The following is a 21,917-nucleotide window of genomic DNA, read 5'->3' as shown; positions in this document are numbered from 1 at the left end:
TGATTACAGTGTAGGTGTCGCTCTGTGTAGTGTAAGTGATTACAGTGTAGTAGGTGACGCTCTGTGTAGTGTAAGTGATTACAGTGTAGGTGACGCTCTGTGTAGTGTAAGTGATTACAGTGTAGTAGGTGACGCTTTGTGTAGTGTAAGTGATTACAGTGTAGGTGACGCTCTGTGTAGTGTAAGTGATTACGGTGTAGGTGACGCTCTTTGTAGTGTAAGTGATTACAGTGTAGTAGGTGACGCTCTGTGTAGTGTAAGTGATTACAGTGTAGTAGGTGACGCTCTGTGTAGTGTAAGTGATTACAGTGTAGGTGACGCTCTGTGTAGTGTAAGTGATTACGGTGTAGGTGACGCTCTTTGTAGTGTAAGTGATTACAGTGTAGTAGGTGACGCTCTGTGTAGTGTAAGTGATTACAGTGTAGGTGATGCTCTGTGTAGTGTAAGTGATTACAGTGTAGTAGGTGACGCTCTGTGTAGTGTAAGTGATTACAGTGTAGGTGACGCTCTGTGTAGTGTAAGTGATTACAGTGTAGTAGGTGACGCTCTGTGTAGTGTAAGTGATTACAGTGTATGTGACGCTCTGTGTAGTGTAAGTGATTTCAGTGTAGTATGTGACACTCTGTGTAGTGTAAGTGATTACGGTGTAGGTGACGCTCTGTGTAGTGTAAGTGATTACAGTGTAGTAGGTGACGCTCTGTGTAGTGTAAGTGATTACAGTGTAGTAGGTGACGCTCTGTGTAGTGTAAGTGATTACAGTGTAGTAGGTGACGCTCTGTGTAGTGTAAGTGATTACAGTGTAGGTGACGCTCTGTGTAGTGTAAGTGATTTCAGTGTAGTATGTGACACTCTGTGTAGTGTAAGTGATTACGGTGTAGGTGACGCTCTGTGTAGTGTATGTGATTACAGTATAGGTGATTCTTCATTTTACTGATGTTGAAATACATTTTTTTAAAATATATTTCTATTAAAATTCTAATAAGAGCTGTATGCACCTAACAAAGATGAAGGTAATTCACATATAAGGCAGCTTTTCCTTTATTGGATCAGCGAGTAGGGGAGGTTACCCTTGGTGCTGCATGAATCAGCCGTCCTTCAGTGTCTGTGTTCTGTGGACCCTAAGAAGGCAGCGGGTCCGGATGGCATCATGGGTATAGTCTTGAGGGAGTGCAGTGACCAGTTTTCAGTGTTTTCACTTTAGTCTTTCACTTATCCCTGGCTTCCTGCACAGTCCCTAGGCGCTTTAAATTAACTACCATAGTTCCTATCCCCAAATATGGACCCCCGAAATGCTTAAATGATTATCGCCCTATTGCTTTGACATCACTCGTGATGAAATGCTTGGAGAGATTAGGATTGAATCATGTAAAGTATCACTTTGTAGTGGGCTTTGATCCTTGGAAGTTTGCCTCTAGGGCTACGCTCGACCGAGGATGCCATTCTATCTGTTCTGCACCAGGTGCGGTCTCATTCAGAACTAGGGATACTTATGCAAGAATTGTATTTGTAGATTTTAGCTCAGCATTTAACACTATTGTATCTAGTGCTCTGATTGCCCAGCTGCTTGGGTCAGGCTTAAATGGCTCTACTTGTAGATGGCTGCTAAACTTTTTATCTGATAGACCCCAGGTGGTCAAGCCAGGGAAATTTAGTTCCAAGGAGTCGGTGCTGAATGTTGGAGTCCCGCAGGGGTGTGTCCTGAGCCCGGCTCTGTATTCATTGTTCACCCACGATTGTGCGTCTCAGTCTCGGTCTATTAAGGACGCTAAGTTCGCAGATGACATCACCATCGCTGGTCTGATAACTAACTAACGGGGATGAACCCGCCTATAGAGCTGAGGAGGCTGGAATGTGTGAGTGGAGCAGTGAGAACTGTCTCCTCCTAAACACGATAGAAACAGAGGAAATGATTGTTGGTTTCAGGAGACGGAGGGTCCCTATAAAGTCCCCTGTTTGTTTAGGCGGTCTGACCATAGAGGTAGTGTCTTCTTTTAAATTGTTGGAGTTTTTTATTTCAGATATTTTGACATGGTCCTTGAACTCATTTTTGGCACACCAACGCCTTTTTTTTCTGCGTCGCTTAAGATCGGCATGTGTGAGTAGGGGGACCCTTTTACATTTTTATCGCAGTATTGTGGAAAGTATCCTGACTTATGGGATTGTCGTTTGGTACGGGAACTGTACTGCGGCTGAACGTGGGGCGTTGGATCGGGTGATTGGGACCGCTAGTAGAATTATTGGAGTTGCGCTACCGCGCGCTCAGGATATATATGAAAAAAGACTCCGAAGAAATATAGATCCATTTTAGCTGATCCCAGCCATCCAGGGGTGTATCTATAATCATACTTGCCTACTTTTATAAAAGCATTTCAGGGAGATTGTGACAGCAGCAACTATGAGCGCGTGTTACAGTGGGCGTGTACTGATATATCTGATAGGCGTGTCCTACATGTGATGGGCGTGTACTGATAAATCTGAGAGGCGTGTCCTACATGTGATGGACGTGTACTGATAAATCTGAGAGGCGTGTCCTACATGTGATGGGCGTGTACTGATAAATCTGAGAGGCGTGTCCTACATGTGATGGGCCTGTACTGATATATCTGAGAGGCGTGTCCTACATGTGATGGGCGTGTACTGATAAATCTGAGAGGCGTGTCCTACATGTGATGGGCGTGTACTGATACATCTGAGAGGCGTGTCCTACATGTGATGGGCGTGTACTGATAAATCTGGGAGGCGTGTCCTACATGTGATGGACGTGTACTGATAAATCTGAGAGGCGTGTCCTACATGTGATGGGCGTGTACTGATACATCTGAGAGGCGTGTCCTACATGTGATGGGCATGTACTGATAAATCTGAGAGGCGTGTCCTACATGTGATGGGCGTGTACTGATAAATCTGAGAGGCGTGTCCTACATGTGATGGACGTGTACTGATAAATCTGAGAGGCGTGTCCTACATGTGATGGACGTGTACTGATAAATCTGAGAGGCGTGTCCTACATGTGATGGACGTGTACTGATAAATCTGAGAGGCGTGTCCTACATGTGATGGGCGTGTACTGATAAATCTGAGAGGCGTGTCCTACATGTGATGGGCGTGTACTGATAAATCTGAGAGGCGTGTCCTACATGTGATGGACGTGTACTGATAAATCTGAGAGGCGTGTCCTACATGTGATGGACGTGTACTGATAAATCTGAGAGGCGTGTCCTACATGTGATGGGCGTGTACTGATAAATCTGAGAGGCGTGTCCTAAACCTGACTTACATCCAAATGTAACCAGCCCACAAGCAGTCAGTAAGATCTGTTTGTTGATGAAAACACTCTGATACTTTTCAGAAATTCATAGGGATCATTGTGCCTTATAATAACCAATGCAAGGAAATGACACTAATGATCCCATTTGAATGTATATATCTCTGTTTTTTAATATAACAGCTTCATAATGGGGGTAAGGTGAAATGAGGGAGATTGCTGGACTCTTCAGGGAGACAGGGAGATTGCTACTATTTCAGGGAGTCTCCCTGACAATGAGGGAGAGTTGGTATGATCTATAATGGGTCCAGGGGTCCCCGCACCTCACACCCTGCATCCATATTATACTTCCCTCTCTGGAGTCCCACGTCGGCCGGCCATTTTCCCGTTGTTTGCTGTACAGGGAAAATGGCCGCCGTGGTCATTTTCCAGGTGACCTGCGCATGCGCTATAGACTCCGGGCACACTCTAGTGCCCAGAGTCTATAACTACAGCGCTGGCCGCGCACAGCTCAGTACGCTGCCGGCAGCTGAACGGAGAGGAGGGGGCCCATGATAGAGACTGCGCACAGGCCCCCTCCTCTCTAGAAACGCCCCTGCAGCCATCCTAACCAGGCTCTTTTTGAGAAATTGACATCTAATAGGCGATTTAGAGCTGTGCGTTCTCCTACAAAATGGTTGCACAATAGTTTTTACCTACTGCAGTGCGTATGTATAATGACTGTAATAATTCTGATTGATTGCTGCTGTTATGATGTTTTTTTTTTATACGTTTATTACTTTTAATAGTACAGGTTGAGTCTCCCATATCCAAATATTCCTAAATACGGATTTTTTTTTAGCGTGAATGAGATAGTGACACCTTTGCTTTTTTGCTGGTTCAGTGTACACAAACTTTGTATAAAGCACAAAATAATTGTAAATATTGCATAAAATTACCTGCAGGCTCTGTATGAGGTGTATATGACACATAAATGAATTATGTGATTATATTTGGGTCCCATTCCCAAGATATCTCATTATGGTATGTACATATTCCAAAATACACGACAGAGAGACAGAGGCAGAGAGAGAGATAGAGAGAGAGAGAGAGAGAGAGAGAGATCACTGAGACAGAGAGACAGAGAGAGATTACTGCACTATGGAAAGAAAAAAATTTAAGGAATAATTCAGTATATTTCATTAGTGATAGTGATACATTGTATTGCAGCCAGCAGTGATACCCTATTAGTGATAGTGATACTCTGTATTGCAGCCAGCAGTGATACTCTATTAGTGATAGTGATACATTGTATTGCAGCCAGCAGTGATACCCTATTAGTGATAGTGATACATTGTATTGCAGCCAGCAGTGATACTCTATTAGTGATAGTGATACATTGTATTGCAGCCAGCAGTGATTCTCTATTAGTGATAGTGATACTCTGTATTGCAGCCAGCAGTGATACTCTATTAGTGATAGTGATACTCTGTATTGCAGCCAGCAGTGATACTCTATTAGTGATAGTGATACTCTGTATTGCAGCCAGCAGTGTTACCCTATTAGTGATAGTGATACATTGTATTGCAGCCAGCAGTGATACTCTATTAGTGATAGTAATACTCTGTATTGCAGCCAGCAGTGATACTCTATTAGTGATAGTGATACATTGTATTACAGCCAGCAGTGATACTCTATTAGTGATAGTGATATTCTGTATTGCAGCCAGCAGTGATACTCTATTAGTGATAGTAATACTCTGTATTGCAGCCAGCAGTGATACTCTATTAGTGATAGTGATGCTCTGTATTGCAGCCAGCAGTGATACTCTATTAGTGATAGTAATACTCTGTATTGCAGCCAGCAGTGATACTCTATTAGTGATAGTGATACTCTGTATTGCAGCCAGCAGTGATACCCTATTAGTGATAGTGATACATTGTATTGCAGCCAGCAGTGATTCTCTATTAGTGATAGTGATACTCTGTATTGCAGCCAGCAGTGATACTCTATTAGTGATAGTGATACTCTGTATTGCAGCCAGCAGTGATACTCTATTAGTGATAGTGATACTCTGTATTGCAGCCAGCAGTGTTACCCTATTAGTGATAGTGATACATTGTATTGCAGCCAGCAGTGATACTCTATTAGTGATAGTAATACTCTGTATTGCAGCCAGCAGTGATACTCTATTAGTGATAGTGATACATTGTATTACAGCCAGCAGTGATACTCTATTAGTGATAGTGACGCAGTGTATTGCAGCCAGCAGTGATACCCTATTAGTGATAGTGATACTCTGTATTGCAGCCAGCAGTGATACTCTATTAGTGATAGTGATACTCTGTATTGCAGCCAGCAGTGATACTCTATTAGTGATAGTGATACTCTGTATTGCAGCCAGCAGTGTTACCCTATTAGTGATAGTGATACATTGTATTGCAGCCAGCAGTGATACTCTATTAGTGATAGTAATACTCTGTATTGCAGCCAGCAGTGATACTCTATTAGTGATAGTGATACATTGTATTACAGCCAGCAGTGATACTCTATTAGTGATAGTGACGCAGTGTATTGCAGCCAGCAGTGATACCCTATTAGTGATAGTGATACTCTGTATTGCAGCCAGCAGTGATACTCTATTAGTGATAGTGATACTCTGTATTGCAGCCAGCAGTGATACTCTATTAGTGATAGTAATACTCTGTATTACAGCCAGCAGTGATACCCTATTAGTGGTAGTGATACTCTGTATTGCAGCCAGCAGTGATACTCTATTAGTGATAGTGACACATTGTATTGCAGCCTGCAGTGATACTCTATTAGTGATAGTGATACATTGTATTGCAGCCAGCAGTGATACTCTATTAGTGATAGTGATACATTGTATTGCAGCCAGCAGTGATATTCTATTAGTGATAGAGAATCACTGCTGGCTGCAATACAATGTATCACTATTAGTGATAGTGACACTCTGTATTGCAGCCAGCAGTGATTCTCTATTAGTGATAGTGACACTCTGTATTGCAGCCAGCAGTGATGCTCTATTAGTGATAGTAATACTCTGTATTACAACCAGCAGTGATACTCTATTAGTGATAGTGATACATTGTATTGCAGCCAGCAGTGATACTCTATTAGTGATAGTGATACATTGTATTGCAGCCAGCAGTGATACCCTATTAGTGATAGTGATACATTGTATTGCAGCCAGCAGTGATACTCTATTAGTGATAGTGATACATTGTATTGCAGCCAGCAGTGATTCTCTATTAGTGATAGTGATACTCTGTATTGCAGCCAGCAGTGATACTCTATTAGTGATAGTGATACTGTATTGCAGCCAGCAGTGATACTCTATTAGTGATAGTGATACTCTGTATTGCAGCCAGCAGTGATACCCTATTAGTGATAGTGATACATTGTATTGCAGCCAGCAGTGATACTCTATTAGTGATAGTAATACTCTGTATTGCAGCCAGCAGTGATACTCTATTAGTGATAGTGATACATTGTATTACAGCCAGCAGTGATACTCTATTAGTGATAGTGATACTCTGTATTGCAGCCAGCAGTGATACTCTATTAGTGATAGTGATACTCTGTATTACAGCCAGCAGTGATACTCTATTAGTGATAGTGATACTCTGTATTGCAGCCAGCAGTGATACTCTATTAGTGATAGTAATACTCTGTATTGCAGCCAGCAGTGATACTCTATTAGTGATAGTGATACTCTGTATTGCAGCCAGCAGTGTTACCCTATTAGTGATAGTGATACATTGTATTGCAGCCAGCAGTGATACTCTATTAGTGATAGTAATACTCTGTATTGCAGCCAGCAGTGATACTCTATTAGTGATAGTGATACATTGTATTACAGCCAGCAGTGATACTCTATTAGTGATAGTGATATTCTGTATTGCAGCCAGCAGTGATACTCTATTAGTGATAGTAATACTCTGTATTGCAGCCAGCAGTGATACTCTGTTAGTGATAGTGATGCTCTGTATTGCAGCCAGCAGTGATACTCTATTAGTGATAGTAATACTCTGTATTGCAGCCAGCAGTGATACTCTATTAGTGATAGTGATACTCTGTATTGCAGCCAGCAGTGATACCCTATTAGTGATAGTGATACATTGTATTGCAGCCAGCAGTGATACTCTATTAGTGATAGTGATACTCTGTATTGCAGCCAGCAGTGATACTCTATTAGTGATAGTGATACTCTGTATTACAGCCAGCAGTGATACCCTATTAGTGATAGTGATACATTGTATTGCAGCCAGCAGTGATACCCTATTAGCGATAGTGATACATGGTATTGCAGCCAGCAGTGATACTCTATTAGTGATAGTGACGCAGTGTATTGCAGCCAGCAGTGATACCCTATTAGTGATAGTGATACTCTGTATTGCAGCCAGCAGTGATACTCTATTAGTGATAGTGATACTCTGTATTGCAGCCAGCAGTGATACTCTATTAGTGATAGTAATACTCTGTATTACAGCCAGCAGTGATACCCTATTAGTGGTAGTGATACTCTGTATTGCAGCCAGCAGTGATACTCTATTAGTGATAGTGACACATTGTATTGCAGCCTGCAGTGATACTCTATTAGTGATAGTGATACATTGTATTGCAGCCAGCAGTGATACTCTATTAGTGATAGTGATACATTGTATTGCAGCCAGCAGTGATATTCTATTAGTGATAGAGAATCACTGCTGGCTGCAATACAATGTATCACTATTAGTGATAGTGACACTCTGTATTGCAGCCAGCAGTGATTCTCTATTAGTGATAGTGACACTCTGTATTGCAGCCAGCAGTGATGCTCTATTAGTGATAGTAATACTCTGTATTACAACCAGCAGTGATACTCTATTAGTGATAGTGATACATTGTATTACAGCCAGCAGTGATACTCTATTAGTGATAGTGACACATTGTATTGCAGCCAGCAGTGATACTCTATTAGTGATAGTGATACATTGTATTGCAGCCAGCAGTGATACTCTATTAGTGATAGTGATACTCTGTATTGCAGCCAGCAGTGATACTCTATTAGTGATAGTGATACTCTGTATTGCAGCCAGCAGTGATACCCTATTAGTGATAGTGATACATTGTATTGCAGCCAGCAGTGATACTCTATTAGTGATAGTGATACATTGTATTACAGCCAGCAGTGATACTCTATTAGTGATAGTGACACATTGTATTGCAGCCAGCAGTGATACTCTATTAGTGATAGTGACACATTGTATTGCAGCCAGCAGTGATACTCTATTAGTGATAGTAATACTCTGTATTGCAGCCAGCAGCGATACTCTATTAGTGATAGTGATACATTGTATTGCAGCCAGCAGTGATACTCTATTAGTGATAGTAATACTCTGTATTGCAGCCAGCAGTGATACTCTATTAGTGATAGTGATACATTGTATTGCAGCCAGCAGTGATACTCTATTAGTGATAGTGATACATTGTATTGCAGCCAGCAGTGATACTCTATTAGTGATAGTGATACTCTATTAGTGATAGTGATACATTGTATTGCAGCCAGCAGTGATACTCTATTAGTGATAGTGATACTCTATTAGTGATAGTGATACATTGTATTGCAGCCAGCAGTGATACTCTATTAGTGATAGTGATACTCTATTAGTGATAGTGATACATTGTATTGCAGCCAGCAGTGATACTCTATTAGTGATAGTTATACATTGTATTGCAGCCAGCAGTGATACTCTATTAGTGATAGTGATACTCTATTAGTGATAGTGATACATTGTATTGCAGCCAGCAGTGATACTCTATTAGTGATAGTGATACTCTATTAGTGATAGTGATACATTGTATTGCAGCCAGCAGTGATACTCTATTAGTGATAGTGACACTCTGTATTGCAGCCAGCAGTGATTCTCTATTAGTGATAGTGACACATTGTATTGCAGCCAGCAGTGATTCTCTATTAGTGATTGTGACGTCCCTTTCAGTAACCAATATCTGACAACGCTGTAGCCTTGTTTATTGCTGCATAACCAGACACCATACATGTGTCCAAGATCTTTGTCTGATATAACTTCTATATCCCTGAAGTCAGCTACCATCTACCTCACTAGCCATAAACTAACAACTACGTCCACATTCCGGCACCAAGCACCAGGTTCCAGCGCTACACGGCCATACATTCACCTGGCATAGAATATGGAGATTGAAAATGAGGTCACTTCTACTATGTCCTAATGGTTTCTGCAGCACTGTGAGGAATCCCTCCGCTCACGTCCTGTAACCATGGGCGTAACTACCCTAGGTCTATGGGGTGCAGCTGATATGGGGGGCCCAGAGCTTAGGGGGGCCCCATCTTCCTTGTCGTAGTTACCTGTGTTATATACATTTGTCACCATTGGGTGGTACATAGGGGCCCTTACACACTTTTGCTATGGGGCCTTCACATACCTAGTTACGCCCCTGCCTGTAACCACTGATTTACATCTGTCAGGTTCCTGTAAAGATAACATCCAATTCTCATATGCTCAGCCCTTTCCACCACGCTCCGGCGCCCACACACGTTCCGCGTCATTTATATTCCTTTTATATCCATTTATACTCATGGTATTACCAAGGTGCAAAGTTCCAATTTACCCCATCATTGAGCTGATTAATTTTCTGCCAGAGAGCAGCCGCTCATCTCTCATTACACAGCGAATGGCGGGGGAGAGAGAGCGGCAAAGCGTTGTAAGTCACCTGGACGCCGTATGAGGCCTGTCATGTTACTGGTGTCACCGCCATAGACTGTCCTGAATTATCTCTATGTAGCCAGTATAGCTGACACATCATGTACACACGTGTCTATCGGCTCTTCTCCAACGCCACAAGGTGTCGGATCCTCTCATCCAAATTATGAGATAAAATGCGGGGAAACACTGTTTCTAGAGGAAGTGTGTATACGGCTAGCAGGGATGAGTGTGGTGTGATAAGTCGGCATCAGAATGTCAGCACCAGATTATCGACAGGTCCTGAATGTCAACAATCAAAATGTCGACGTGAACTGTACATTGACAGCCAATATGTTGACATTCAAGAATTTCAACATTGTTAAAATGTCGACGTGGTCGACATACAGTTTTAACTTATTTTAGCCTAAACCTAGCCTTTAAGGGTTTAACCCTGCCCTAACCCTAAAAATAAGCAAAACACTGATTGTCGATATTCAAAAATTTGGACATGGATAACATGTTGACAAAGTGGTTGTCAACCTAAACTCTACGTCAACATTTGTGCTGTCGACATTCAGGACCTGTGACCAGATCCCGCAGCGAGCGCTCTTCCCTCTGACCTTTGTTCCTCCTTCCATTATTGTAGAAGCTACAAGACCCGTTTCAATAGTGTTTCCCAGACCGACCTTCTCGTCACCACCTGGAAGAATAAACGGAAGGAATCGAGTAACACGGACAGCGCTGGGCCCCTGGGCACACTCAGGTACCGTACACCACCAAACATGGTCACTGGCTGCACCAACACAGGACGGTGCTGTAATGGGAGGTCTTGGACCCCAGGTCTTAGAATCAGGTTGCATGGGGGAGGGGTCCTAGATTGCTCACCCTAAGCACAATATGAGGTGCTACCTGCTGAGACTAATTATTATTATTATTATTATCATCCTTTATTTATATGGCGCCACAAGGGTTCCGCAGCGCCTTACAATGTACATAAACAAATGAGCACACAAGAAAACAGTTATTAACAGTACAAACAATGCAGGACAGATACACGATTTATACATTGCTGCATAACACTTAGATAAGCAGCATGGTATCTATAGCCAAGGGTGGGGTACTGTAGTATATTAAAGTATAATCAAGTGAAGGAGAAGCACATGAGGGCAGAGGGCCCTGCTTGTGAGAGCTTACATTCTAAGGGGAGGGGGCAGACAGACAGGGGTGACACAGATGGGCTGGATACAAGGGTGACAGTAATATAACATTTATGGAAAGGTTAGTTTAAACTTAAGAGGAAAGGACAATGAGTTGATCCAAATTTCACCAAGCCTGAAGATTTGGGGGCCACAACCAAGGTCCATTAGAGGGGTCATCTTGCTGCGTGGTTCGGTATGGCATAGTTGGAGTGGATAAGCAGATTGCATGAGGAGATCAGGAGGGATGCGGGCAGCATTGGGGAACCAGGTGCAGGCACAATCCATAGGCATGGTGGAAGTGTGGTGGTAGTTATCTTTCTTGCTTAGAATCAGTTTCCTCAGACACAAATTTGTTGTTTTGCAGAATTGTTTGATAAAATGTTTTCCTGACAAAAACTCTGCTAGACCTAGGACACTGCGGAGTCCTCGTTAGGTCTCAGGACGGGAAGTCTTCTTCTCCCTCCATTGTTGTCCTGTCTGACTCACAGGTTCTCTGTCTTTGGCCTGGGTTCTCGAGCGTACCCTCATTTCTGCGCCTTTGGACACGCAGTGGACACGCGGCTGGAGGAGCTGGGAGGAGAACGTATCTTGGAGATGGGAGAGGGAGATGAGCTTTGCGGTCAGGAGGACTCATTCCGTGCTTGGGCCAAGAGTGTGTTCAAGGTGGGCGATTTGAGTACATCATCTCGCGATCGGGATTCAAGGTCTGGTGCGATCATTTCCAGCTACTGAGCCTCATTTAGGGGTCCATTTATCACTAAATATCTGAAGCTTATTCCCAAATATTTAGTATCTTCTCTATGTATGAAGGATGGACAGTTACATTTTCGCCAGCAGCCGCTACCCGCATAGGTTTCTATGGGGGATGCAATGCTATCAGATCTACCAAGCTCCAGAATGTGATGCGTCTACTTGGTCCCCGCAGTTATCGCCAGCCGAAGTCTCAATACTACCCTGGAAACCTCCCCCGGCAAAGGCCACCGCGCATGCCTGATCTCATGCCCAGTATCCCAGGCACAGGCGTGAACAGATCGCTTATGCGGTCACTTCACCACATGCAGGGAAACGACGGCCTGCTCTCATGTGCGCTGTAATTAGAGGTGACCTAGGATGGGCAACGTCGTCCCAGCTCATAATCTGTCTGCGGATGTGACATTTCCTCCCCCGCAGCTAATTGTGCCCGTGTGTAACATTGTCTCCTCCAACCCCAAAACCGCTCTCTTATGGTTCATTAGTGGAACATCAGTCCCTGCACATCCCGGCAGCTCACATGTCACTTGTACATAAATATATATATATATATATGTGCATGTTCTCTAATCATGACCGAAATTAATGTACTATTGTCTGTAAACGTATTTAGTTGCGCGAAACCTTCTGCTGTTCGCTGGTATTTTTGTTGTCTCAGAAAAGTTCCCTGAAGTTCTCCTCCGCTCATGGGCAAAGTCTTATTGCAGATATGTTCTGTCACTTTACAGTCCTGCAGCGTTTACATGTAATATTCAGACTGTTATTAGTAGTTTAGCTATATAAGGCATCTTCTAATTTAGGCTGGGTGTAAGCGGAAGTAGTAGTGCTAGAAGGGAAAGTAGGGGGGGTAAGGGGACAGTCATTAATCGGGCAGAGACCACCCATTGTTATCTGATTCTAGAAGCATACAAGAGACAATGGGTCTAATTTATTAACGAGTTTTATCACTCACAACAAGTGATAGAACTCACTGCGTAAGATAAGTGATGCACCAGCCTATAATTCTCCATTACCCTCTGATGTAACCTAAGGCCTTCCCTATAATTCTCCAATACCCTCAGATGTAATCTAACGCCTTCCCTATAATTCTCCAATACCCTCAGATGTAATCTAACGCCTTCCCTATAATTCTCCAATACCCTCAGATGTAATCTAACGCCTTCCCTATAATTCTCCAATACCCTCAGATGTAACCTAACGCCTTCCCTATAATTCTCCAATACCCTCAGATGTAACCTAACGCCTTCCCTATAATTCTCCAATACCCTCAGATATAACCTAACGCCTTCCCTATAATTCTCCAATACCCTCAGATATAACCCAACGCCTTCCCTATAATTCTCCATTACCCTCAGATATAACCTAACGCCTTCCCTATAATTCTCCATTACCCTCAGATATAACCTGCCTTCCCTATAATTCTCCTCCAGGGTTCTGTCCTGTGGATAACTCATATCGCACAGAAGGGATGCACAATGCATTATAGCACAATTTCATCTGCCATGCTATAAGCCATATTGTATACAGAGATATGGAGTTCTTCCAGGTTTGCCTTTACCAGTGGTGTTTTGTTTTTGGCTTTTGTGGACTTTGTTGCTGCTCATTTGGCCCTTGTTGTGGCTTCAGTAAACATTGTTGTTGCTGGGGGGGGAGACATTGTGGCATTTATGATTGATTTTGGCTTTGGTGGACATTGTTGTGGTTGGAATAAATCTTGCTGTGGCTTGAATGGTTATTGTTGTGGCTTTGGGGAACATTGTTGTGTCTTAATCACCCATCGCCCATCAGGATTTGTTTTATATATCATCTCAATGATGTGAATCTTTTTAGTTTAGTTTTTTTGGAGAATGACAAACTGACAGGACAGACAGAACAAAGTAAAAAGATGGGACTGTCCTGGCAAAAAACAGAACATATGGTCACATTGGACATAGTCATTATTGTGGCCTAGATGTTAACTATTGAGGCTTAGATGGCTTGTGGCTTGCCTGTCATTACTGTGGCTTAGATGTTTATAGTTGTGGCTTTGGTGGACTTTTGTTATTGCATGATGATTGCTGTGTCCTGCGAGTTATTATACAGTTGCGCTTCATGGTGAGTGTGTCGGGAGATGTCCAGCTTCAGGTCTCAGTTGTAGCTGCTCATTTCCTCCTGGCCTTTATAGCAGGGAGGGTCTGTATGGGGCTCGGCAGGGTAAACGCTGCCGGACCCTCTATCGCAATCAGTTTCCTTTCCTGCCGCTGAGAGGGGGAAATAGAGGCTGATAAGAAGGGAGGGAGCTGTGGAGAACCAGGACTGTCCTCCCCCTAATAGCACCTACCACCTCTCCCTCATACAGAGTCAATAACATGGTCACTGCCAACACAAAGGCCAAAGAAAGACAGGAAAGCGAATGAGTTTCCCTGTGGCTTAAATCCATCACTTTCATGATACTTTCAGGGTTTTTTTTATTTTCATTAGTGTTAACAGTTTCATTACCAGAATGATTGCGCCCACATGGTTTCCTGTATTTTGGTGAATGTTTTCTCTTGTGCTTAACCCCCAGGCTGCGTGCGACACTTTCTGCGTAGGAGATGACACTGACTTAAACATTCACGACTTCTTCAAAGCTAAAGGCAGCTATCAGAGGTCCATGTACAGGATGTCCATCCAGGCCTCATCTCCTGACCTCACTACAGGTATCCACTCGCTCTGCATACCATCAGATCATGCGACTTCACCAGCTGCACTTCTGATCACTGATCTTTCCTTTTGCAGAAATATAGCACTTCTAAAGCTGTTACAGTCCGACAGAGAAGCTGTTAATCTATATTTCAGTTGTAAGAATAAACAGATAAACCTACTTGTAATTGGAGTATTTGATTTAAAAGATAAATGTGAGATCAGATCTCGGTTAACCACGTCAAAGCCGCCATGCTATCACACATGGTACCTCTGATGCCAGGTGCCTCAGGGCAACATACTGTTGCTATAAAACATTACAAGGTGGTGACTATAAAGAAAAGGCGCTAAGAAGATTTCGGATCTAATTTCCCAAGTCAATGCCCCATGTGCTGTGGCCTACTACTAAGGGTAACTCGCATCGTCTACAGGACCAACCTTCTCTGCCTAGGGGGAGGAGGCAGCTAGAAAGTCGGCAAGTATGGATAAGTAGGATGAGACCCAGGATAGGACGGTGTCCTGAGGACCTGGGGATATAGTGTTTGCTATCTTGGCTACTGCAACTTCCTACTATTGGCCTTTCTTTCACCCATATATACCTGATTCAATCCATGTGTGACTGTATTATTTAAGTTTTACTTTTTTCTTAGGACTTTCTCAAGTGCATAAGAGGAAAGTCTATGAGACAACATTGATTTCCAAGGAGAACCTGCAAAGTGAAAAATCAAGGTCAGCACTTTCACCTGAGGAACCATGTACTATGACATAGAGCAGGACAGTCACCTGAGGAACCATGTACTATGACATAGAGCAGGACAGTCACCTGAGGAACCATGTACTATGATATAGAACAGGACAGATAACTGAGGAACCATGTACTATGGCATAGCGCAGGACAGTTAACTGAGGAACCATGTACTATGACATAGAGCAGGACAGTTGACTGAGGAACCATGTACTATGACATAGAGCAGGACAGTTACCTGAGGAACCATGTACTATGACATAGAGCAGGACAGTCACCTGAGGAACAATGTACTATGACATAGAGCAGGACAGTTACCTGAGGAACCATGTACTATGATATAGAACAGGACAGTTAACTGAGGAACCATGTACTATGACATAGAGCAGGACAGTCACCTGAGGAACCATGTACTATGATATAGAACAGGACAGTTACCTGAGGAACCATGTACTATGGCATAGAGCAGGACAGTTACCTGAGGAACCATGTACTATGATATAGAACAGGACAGTCACCTGAGGAACCATGTACTATGGCATAGAACAGGACAGTTACCTGAGGAACCATGTACTATGGCATAGAACAGGACAGTTACCTGAGGAACCATGTACTATGATATAGAACAGGACAGTTACCTGAGGAACCATGTACTATGGCATAGAGCAGGACAGTTACCTGAGGAACCATGTACTATGATATAGAACAGGACAGTTACCTGAGGAACCATGTACTATGGCATAGAGCAGGACAGTTACCTGAGGAACCATGTACTATGATATAGAACAGGACAGTTACCTGAGGAACCATGTACTATGACATATAGCAGGACAGTTACCTGAGGAACCATGTACTATGATATAGAACAGGACAGTTAACTGAGGAACCATGTACTATGATATAGAACAGGACAGTTAACTGAGGAACCATGTACTATGGCATAGAGCAGGACAGTTACCTGAGGAACCATGTACTATGATATAGAACAGGACAGTTAACTGAGGAACCATGTACTATGGCATAGAACAGGACAGTTAACTGAGGAACCATGTACTATAACATAGAGCAGGACAGTATCCTGAGGAACCATGTACTATGACATAGAGCAGGACAGTTAACTGAGGAACCATGTACTATGCCATAGAGCAGGACAGTTACCCGACGAACCATGTACTATGATATAGAACAGGACAGTTGACTGAGGAACCATGTACTATGACATAGAGCAGGACAGTTACCTGAGGAACCATGTACTATGATATAGAACAGGACAGTTACCTGAGGAACCATGTACTATGATATAGAACAGGACAGTTAACTGAGGAACCATGTACTATGATATAGAACAGGACAGTTAACTGAGGAACCATGTACTATGGCATAGAGCAGGACAGTTACCTGAGGAACCATGTTCTATGATATAGAACAGGACAGTTAACTGAGGAACCATGTACTATGGCATAGAACAGGACAGTTAACTGAGGAACCATGTACTATAACATAGAGCAGGACAGTATCCTGAGGAACCATGTACTATGACATAGAGCAGGACAGTTAACTGAGGAACCATGTACTATGCCATAGAGCAGGACAGTTACCCGACGAACCATGTACTATGATATAGAACAGGACAGTTGACTGAGGAACCATGTACTATGACATAGAGCAGGACAGTTACCTGAGGAACCATGTACTATGATATAGAACAGGACAGTTAACTGAGGAACCATGTACTATGATATAGAACAGGACAGTTAACTGAGGAACCATGTACTATGACATAGAGCAGGACAGTCACCTGAGGAACCATGTACTATGATATAGAACAGGACAGTTAACTGAGGAACCATGTACTATGGCATAGAGCAGGACAGTTACCTGAGGAACCATGTACTATGATATAGAACAGGACAGTATCCTGAGGAACCATGTACTATGATATAGAACAGGACAGTTAACTGAGGAACCATGTACTATGGCATAGAGCAGGACAGTTAACTGAGGAACCATGTACTATGACATAGAGCAGGACAGTATCCTGAGGAACCATGTACTATAACATAGAGCAGGACAGTTACCTGAGGAACCATGTACTATACTATAGAGCAGGACATTATCCTGAGGAACCATGTACTATGACATAGAGCTGGATGATAACACTTTTTATGTAGAAGATGATCCAATAACAAGCCCTATTGCTAGATATAACTCTCATTTTCAACATCACTGAGGCTCTTCTCTCTATGATACAGTACAGTACAGGTGCCTCAGTCCCTTAAAGATGTTTATTTCCTAATTATTTATAAATTGCTATTGTATATACTCCCTTATGTCATCTTCAGTCTATATTCCTATTTGGCTTCTCCACATCCTTTTATTCTCTCTAATCTCAGCCGTTCCACCATCCTCATCAAGCTGGACACTGATGGGCAGAGTGAGCTCAGATATTCTCCTGGAGATCACCTGGGGGTCTACCCATGTAACCGTGAGGAACTGGTGTTGGCTTTGCTGGAACGTGTGGAAGATCCCCCACCTGCTAATGACACAGTACAAGTGGAGACAATGGAGAAGGGCTCTAACGGGCGTAAGTGAGATCCCAGAGTGCCGGGTGCTTTATGTTGTATCCATCCCTTCATATATATGCATCGAATGTCTAATCCCTCAGGTCTGGCGTCTGGACAGAAGGCTACTTGGGTCTCGGATACCAGAATTCCTCCTTGCACATTGCGCCAGGCACTTACTAATTATCTTGACATAACAACACCCCCTACACCCCAACTTCTGCAGCTGCTGAGCGCCCTAAGTGAGGATCCTGATGAACGGCAGAGACTGGAGATCCTCAGCCAGGTATGCACAAGGTCACTAGCCAGGAGAGCACACTGTAACATAAGTATAGAATGTGAAATTGTAGCACAACTTCTGCTCTAACATTACTCCCACTGACTATTGGATACCCACCTCCTCACTGAGTGAAGACTCCGGAAGGGGCATTTATGAAATTGGAGTAAAAAAATTGTAGCAGAGAATTATATAGTTATAATTATGGAGCTTCAATTTTTTACTCCAGTTATAAAGTTTCTCCGCTTTCATACATTTCCCTCTTCGTGCATCACGGGGGCCGGCGGAGTGTGAGGGGACAGTATTTCCCTGTCCGCAAGGCAAAAGCATGGCATAATGAAAATACATTGAGGGCATGCATGGCACAGCATTGTGTGGGTGGGTATAAGTCACCTAAAGTCTAGTTTCTCTGGCCAGCTTGCTGATGTGAACTTCTTCCAACACAAACCTGGTCAACCTGGGCCATGGTCATCTAACTTTACTTCCCCAAGTTCTGCCCATCTTTCCCCATGTGTTGGTGACAAAGCTATCTGTAGGAGAGAGTTATGTTGCAGTGAGGTTTATGCCAGTATTAGAAATGTAACTTCTGTGTGTGCCCCACTGCAGGATGCTCATCAGTACGAGGAGTGGAAATGGTTCCGATGCCCCAACCTGGTCGAGGTGCTGGAGGAATTTCCATCTGTTTGTGTCCCCAGCTCTCTACTCCTCACACAGCTGCCACTCCTTCAGCCTCGTTACTACTCCATTAGCTCATCCTTGGATGCCAATCCCAACCAGATACACCTGACAGTGGCGGTTGTATCGTACCATACTCAGGGTAAATCTATGGAATCATCTCTGTATCTCGATGTTATTTAAAAACATTTTATGCAGCACAAAGACATTGTGACACTTCCCCAAATATCTCTTACAGAAAATAAAGGTCCTCTCCACTATGGGGTTTGCTCGACATGGCTGGACCAGCTGTCCCCTAGGTCCTCTGTCCCTTGCTTTGTGCGTGGGTAAGTTCTTCCTGTACAGTAAATATGTCACTTTCCAGTAAAAACACCAGAAAGTCTCATTAGAGATCAGGTAATGCATTCTCTGGTGACTCAGACAGCAGCCAAGTCTTCATGTCTCATCCACCCACACTGACCACATCTCACCATAGTTGTGCTCTGGTCCCACTTTTCCTGTGCCAGACATGCACTTCCTAAACCATAGGTGTAGGTGTCGGGAACTATTCCTAAAGGTAATTATCTTAAAATCTGTTACTGTAGATACTTTGGTCTAATACTGATGTAGTTTTATCCTTACCATACAAATTGACCAGCCCCTGTCACCGTTTCTGTTACCATCTAAGTCTCACATACAAAGTCAACGCCAGTCCCGATACTACTGAGCCACCTCCTCCCTTTGCTACTGAGTGACGTCAACACACTGGGCAGGGCCTCAATGCAGATTGAGACACATGGACTAGGGGTGGCCATCGGTGGGCTGCCCATTGATAGTTTCATCTGTGATTACTGACAATGGCACAAAACCATCTATGAAGAACCATCAATGGTTTTCATCTCTCAATGGCCCCACTGCTGGGGGGAGGGGCACAGCGGGCCATGGTCCACTAAACATCAGGGGAAGGCTAAGCTAGCCGCTGGGGGAGACGCTAAAAACAAGGACGGCTGAAACAAGAAAAAACTCATGGGTTCCCATCTGTCATCAATGGCAGAGAACCATTGAACCTCTGCTATTGATGGCAAAACTTTTGGCCATCGTTAGTTGACTTAACCATCAATGGTTCTTAACTATCGTTGGCCGATGGCCATCCCTGACATGGACTACACTTTATATAGATGGGCTCAGGGAGTTAGCGCAGATCCCCCCTGTCCCCCACTATGGGCATCCTTTACTGGAGGTGCAAGGAAACAATCTACAGAGCACTGGTTCTGGCTGATCCTAGGAAGATATCACACTGGGAAACATATCTCCCATGGCTGGTACTGGAGGCGACATAAGTTTTGGTTCTCAACTATTGGAAGATGGTGGGAAACAGCTGTAACTCTGGTAGGATCATTAATAACTGACTCTCTCTTCCAGGGCACCATCCTTCCGCTTACCCTCTGACATCACCGCTCCCTGTATCCTGGTGGGGCCTGGGACTGGGATTGCACCCTTCCGGGGCTTCTGGCAGCAGAGACTCTATGACATAGAAAACAAAGGTGAGAGAGTATTTATATTCCCTGTGCTACGGAGGGACCACAGACAGAAAAACCCCTAAACTGTGGACAGGATCAGGGTTACAGGGTGTTAATGATGGTGAACACGTTAAATACATGTGCTAAATTTAAGACAAGAGGCCTTCCACAATTTGTGTTGTTAGAATAATTTTTGTTCATTTATAAGTGATCGATGTGTTACATGTATTCAATGCTGCAAAACACATGAACAAAGACATAGGTGTGAGGGTGCACCAGTGTGAGTAGTATAGGTGGGAGTAGGGGAGGTGTGAGGGTGTACCAGTGTGAGTAGTATAGGTGGGAGTAGGATAGGTGTGAGGGTGTACCAGTGTGAGTAGTATAGGTAGGAGTAGGGGAGGTGTGAGGGTGTACCAGTGTGAGTAGTATAGGTGGGAGTAGGATAGGTGTGAGGATGTACCAGTGTGAGTAGTATAGGTAGGAGTAGGGGAGGTGTGAGGGTGTACCAGTGTGAGTAGTATAGGTGGGAGTAGGGTAGGTGTGAGGGTGTACCAGTGTGAGTAGTACAGGTGGGAGTAGGGGAGGTGTGAGGGTGTACCAGTGTGAGTAGTATAGGTGGGAGTAGGGGAGGTGTGAGGGTGTACCAGTGTGAGTAGAATAGATGGGAGTAGGGTAGGTGTGAGGGTGTACCAGTGTGAGTAGTATAGGTGGGAGTAGGGTAGGTGTGAGGGTGTACCAGTGTGAGTAGTATAGTTAGGAGTAGGGGAGGTGTGAGGATGTACCAGTGTGAGTGGTATAGGTAGGAGTAGGGGAGGTGTGAGGGTGTACCAGTATGAGAGTAGTATAGGTGGGAGTAGGGGAGGTGTGAGGGTGTACCAGTGTGAGTAGTATAGGTGGGAGTAGGGGAGGTGGGAGTAGGGGAGGTGTGAGGGTGTACCAGTGTGAGTAGTATAGATGGGAGTAGGGGAGGTGTGAGGGTGTACCAGTGTGAGTAGTATAGGTGGGAGTAGGGGAGGTGTGAGGGTGTACCAGTGTGAGTAGTATAGGTGGGAGTAGGGGAGGTGTGAGGGTGTACCAGTGTGAGTAGTATAGATGGGAGTAGGGTAGGTGTGAGGGTGTACCAGTGTGAGTAGTATAGGTCATGCTTTGTTTTATTAAAACTTGCAACAAGTATAATAATAATAAATACATAAAATATAAATAATTAATTACATAAAATCAAAAACTTAATAAAAAAGGCAAAAAAAATACATAATATTACTTCATATTATACTTTTCCTATACTAATACAAATACTTATCTACCCTACTATCTATATACAATCCACCACCTGCAAGGGAAAACTAAGCAAGGATTTAGAAACCACCTCAAGTAAAAGGAAACTATCTGAATCATAGATCAAACCCTAAACTATATTACCCATCACCAACACCTACAGGCAGATGTATGCAAACCTTTCCATAAATAAAACAAAATACTTCAAAAAAACCATCTACAAGGGAGTGAAAAAAGAGAAAAGAAAACCCAAAGCTAGAATTCAGAGAGACTGTTTGCCACCCACTCAAGGGGGTTTCAACT

At 43.5% G+C, this 21,917-nt stretch overlaps 1 protein-coding gene across 1 annotated transcript in view; it reads left to right on the top strand.

Annotated features, from left to right (window-relative positions):
* LOC148435723 (nitric oxide synthase 3-like) overlaps nt 1-21,917 on the top strand; it is a 147,253-nt gene that overhangs the window by 96,000 nt on the left and 29,336 nt on the right. Inside the window, exons 5-13 of the mRNA XM_088465582.1 lie at nt 10,619-10,735; nt 11,660-11,834; nt 14,467-14,599; nt 15,233-15,311; nt 17,721-17,911; nt 17,993-18,174; nt 18,772-18,982; nt 19,079-19,166; nt 20,242-20,363. Coding sequence (XP_088321708.1) covers nt 10,619-10,735; nt 11,660-11,834; nt 14,467-14,599; nt 15,233-15,311; nt 17,721-17,911; nt 17,993-18,174; nt 18,772-18,982; nt 19,079-19,166; nt 20,242-20,363 — 1,298 coding nt within the window. The remainder of the gene's footprint in view (nt 1-10,618; nt 10,736-11,659; nt 11,835-14,466; nt 14,600-15,232; nt 15,312-17,720; nt 17,912-17,992; nt 18,175-18,771; nt 18,983-19,078; nt 19,167-20,241; nt 20,364-21,917) is intronic.

The sequence above is a fragment of the Taudactylus pleione genome, unplaced genomic scaffold (genome assembly GCF_031769625.1).
Source record: "Taudactylus pleione unplaced genomic scaffold, aTauple2 ptg002011l, whole genome shotgun sequence".
In the NCBI taxonomy this organism is placed as follows: Eukaryota; Metazoa; Chordata; class Amphibia; order Anura; family Myobatrachidae; genus Taudactylus; species Taudactylus pleione.
The sequence above is the reverse complement of the archived record's forward strand: the minus strand, read 5'-3'. Positions and strand labels throughout refer to the sequence as shown.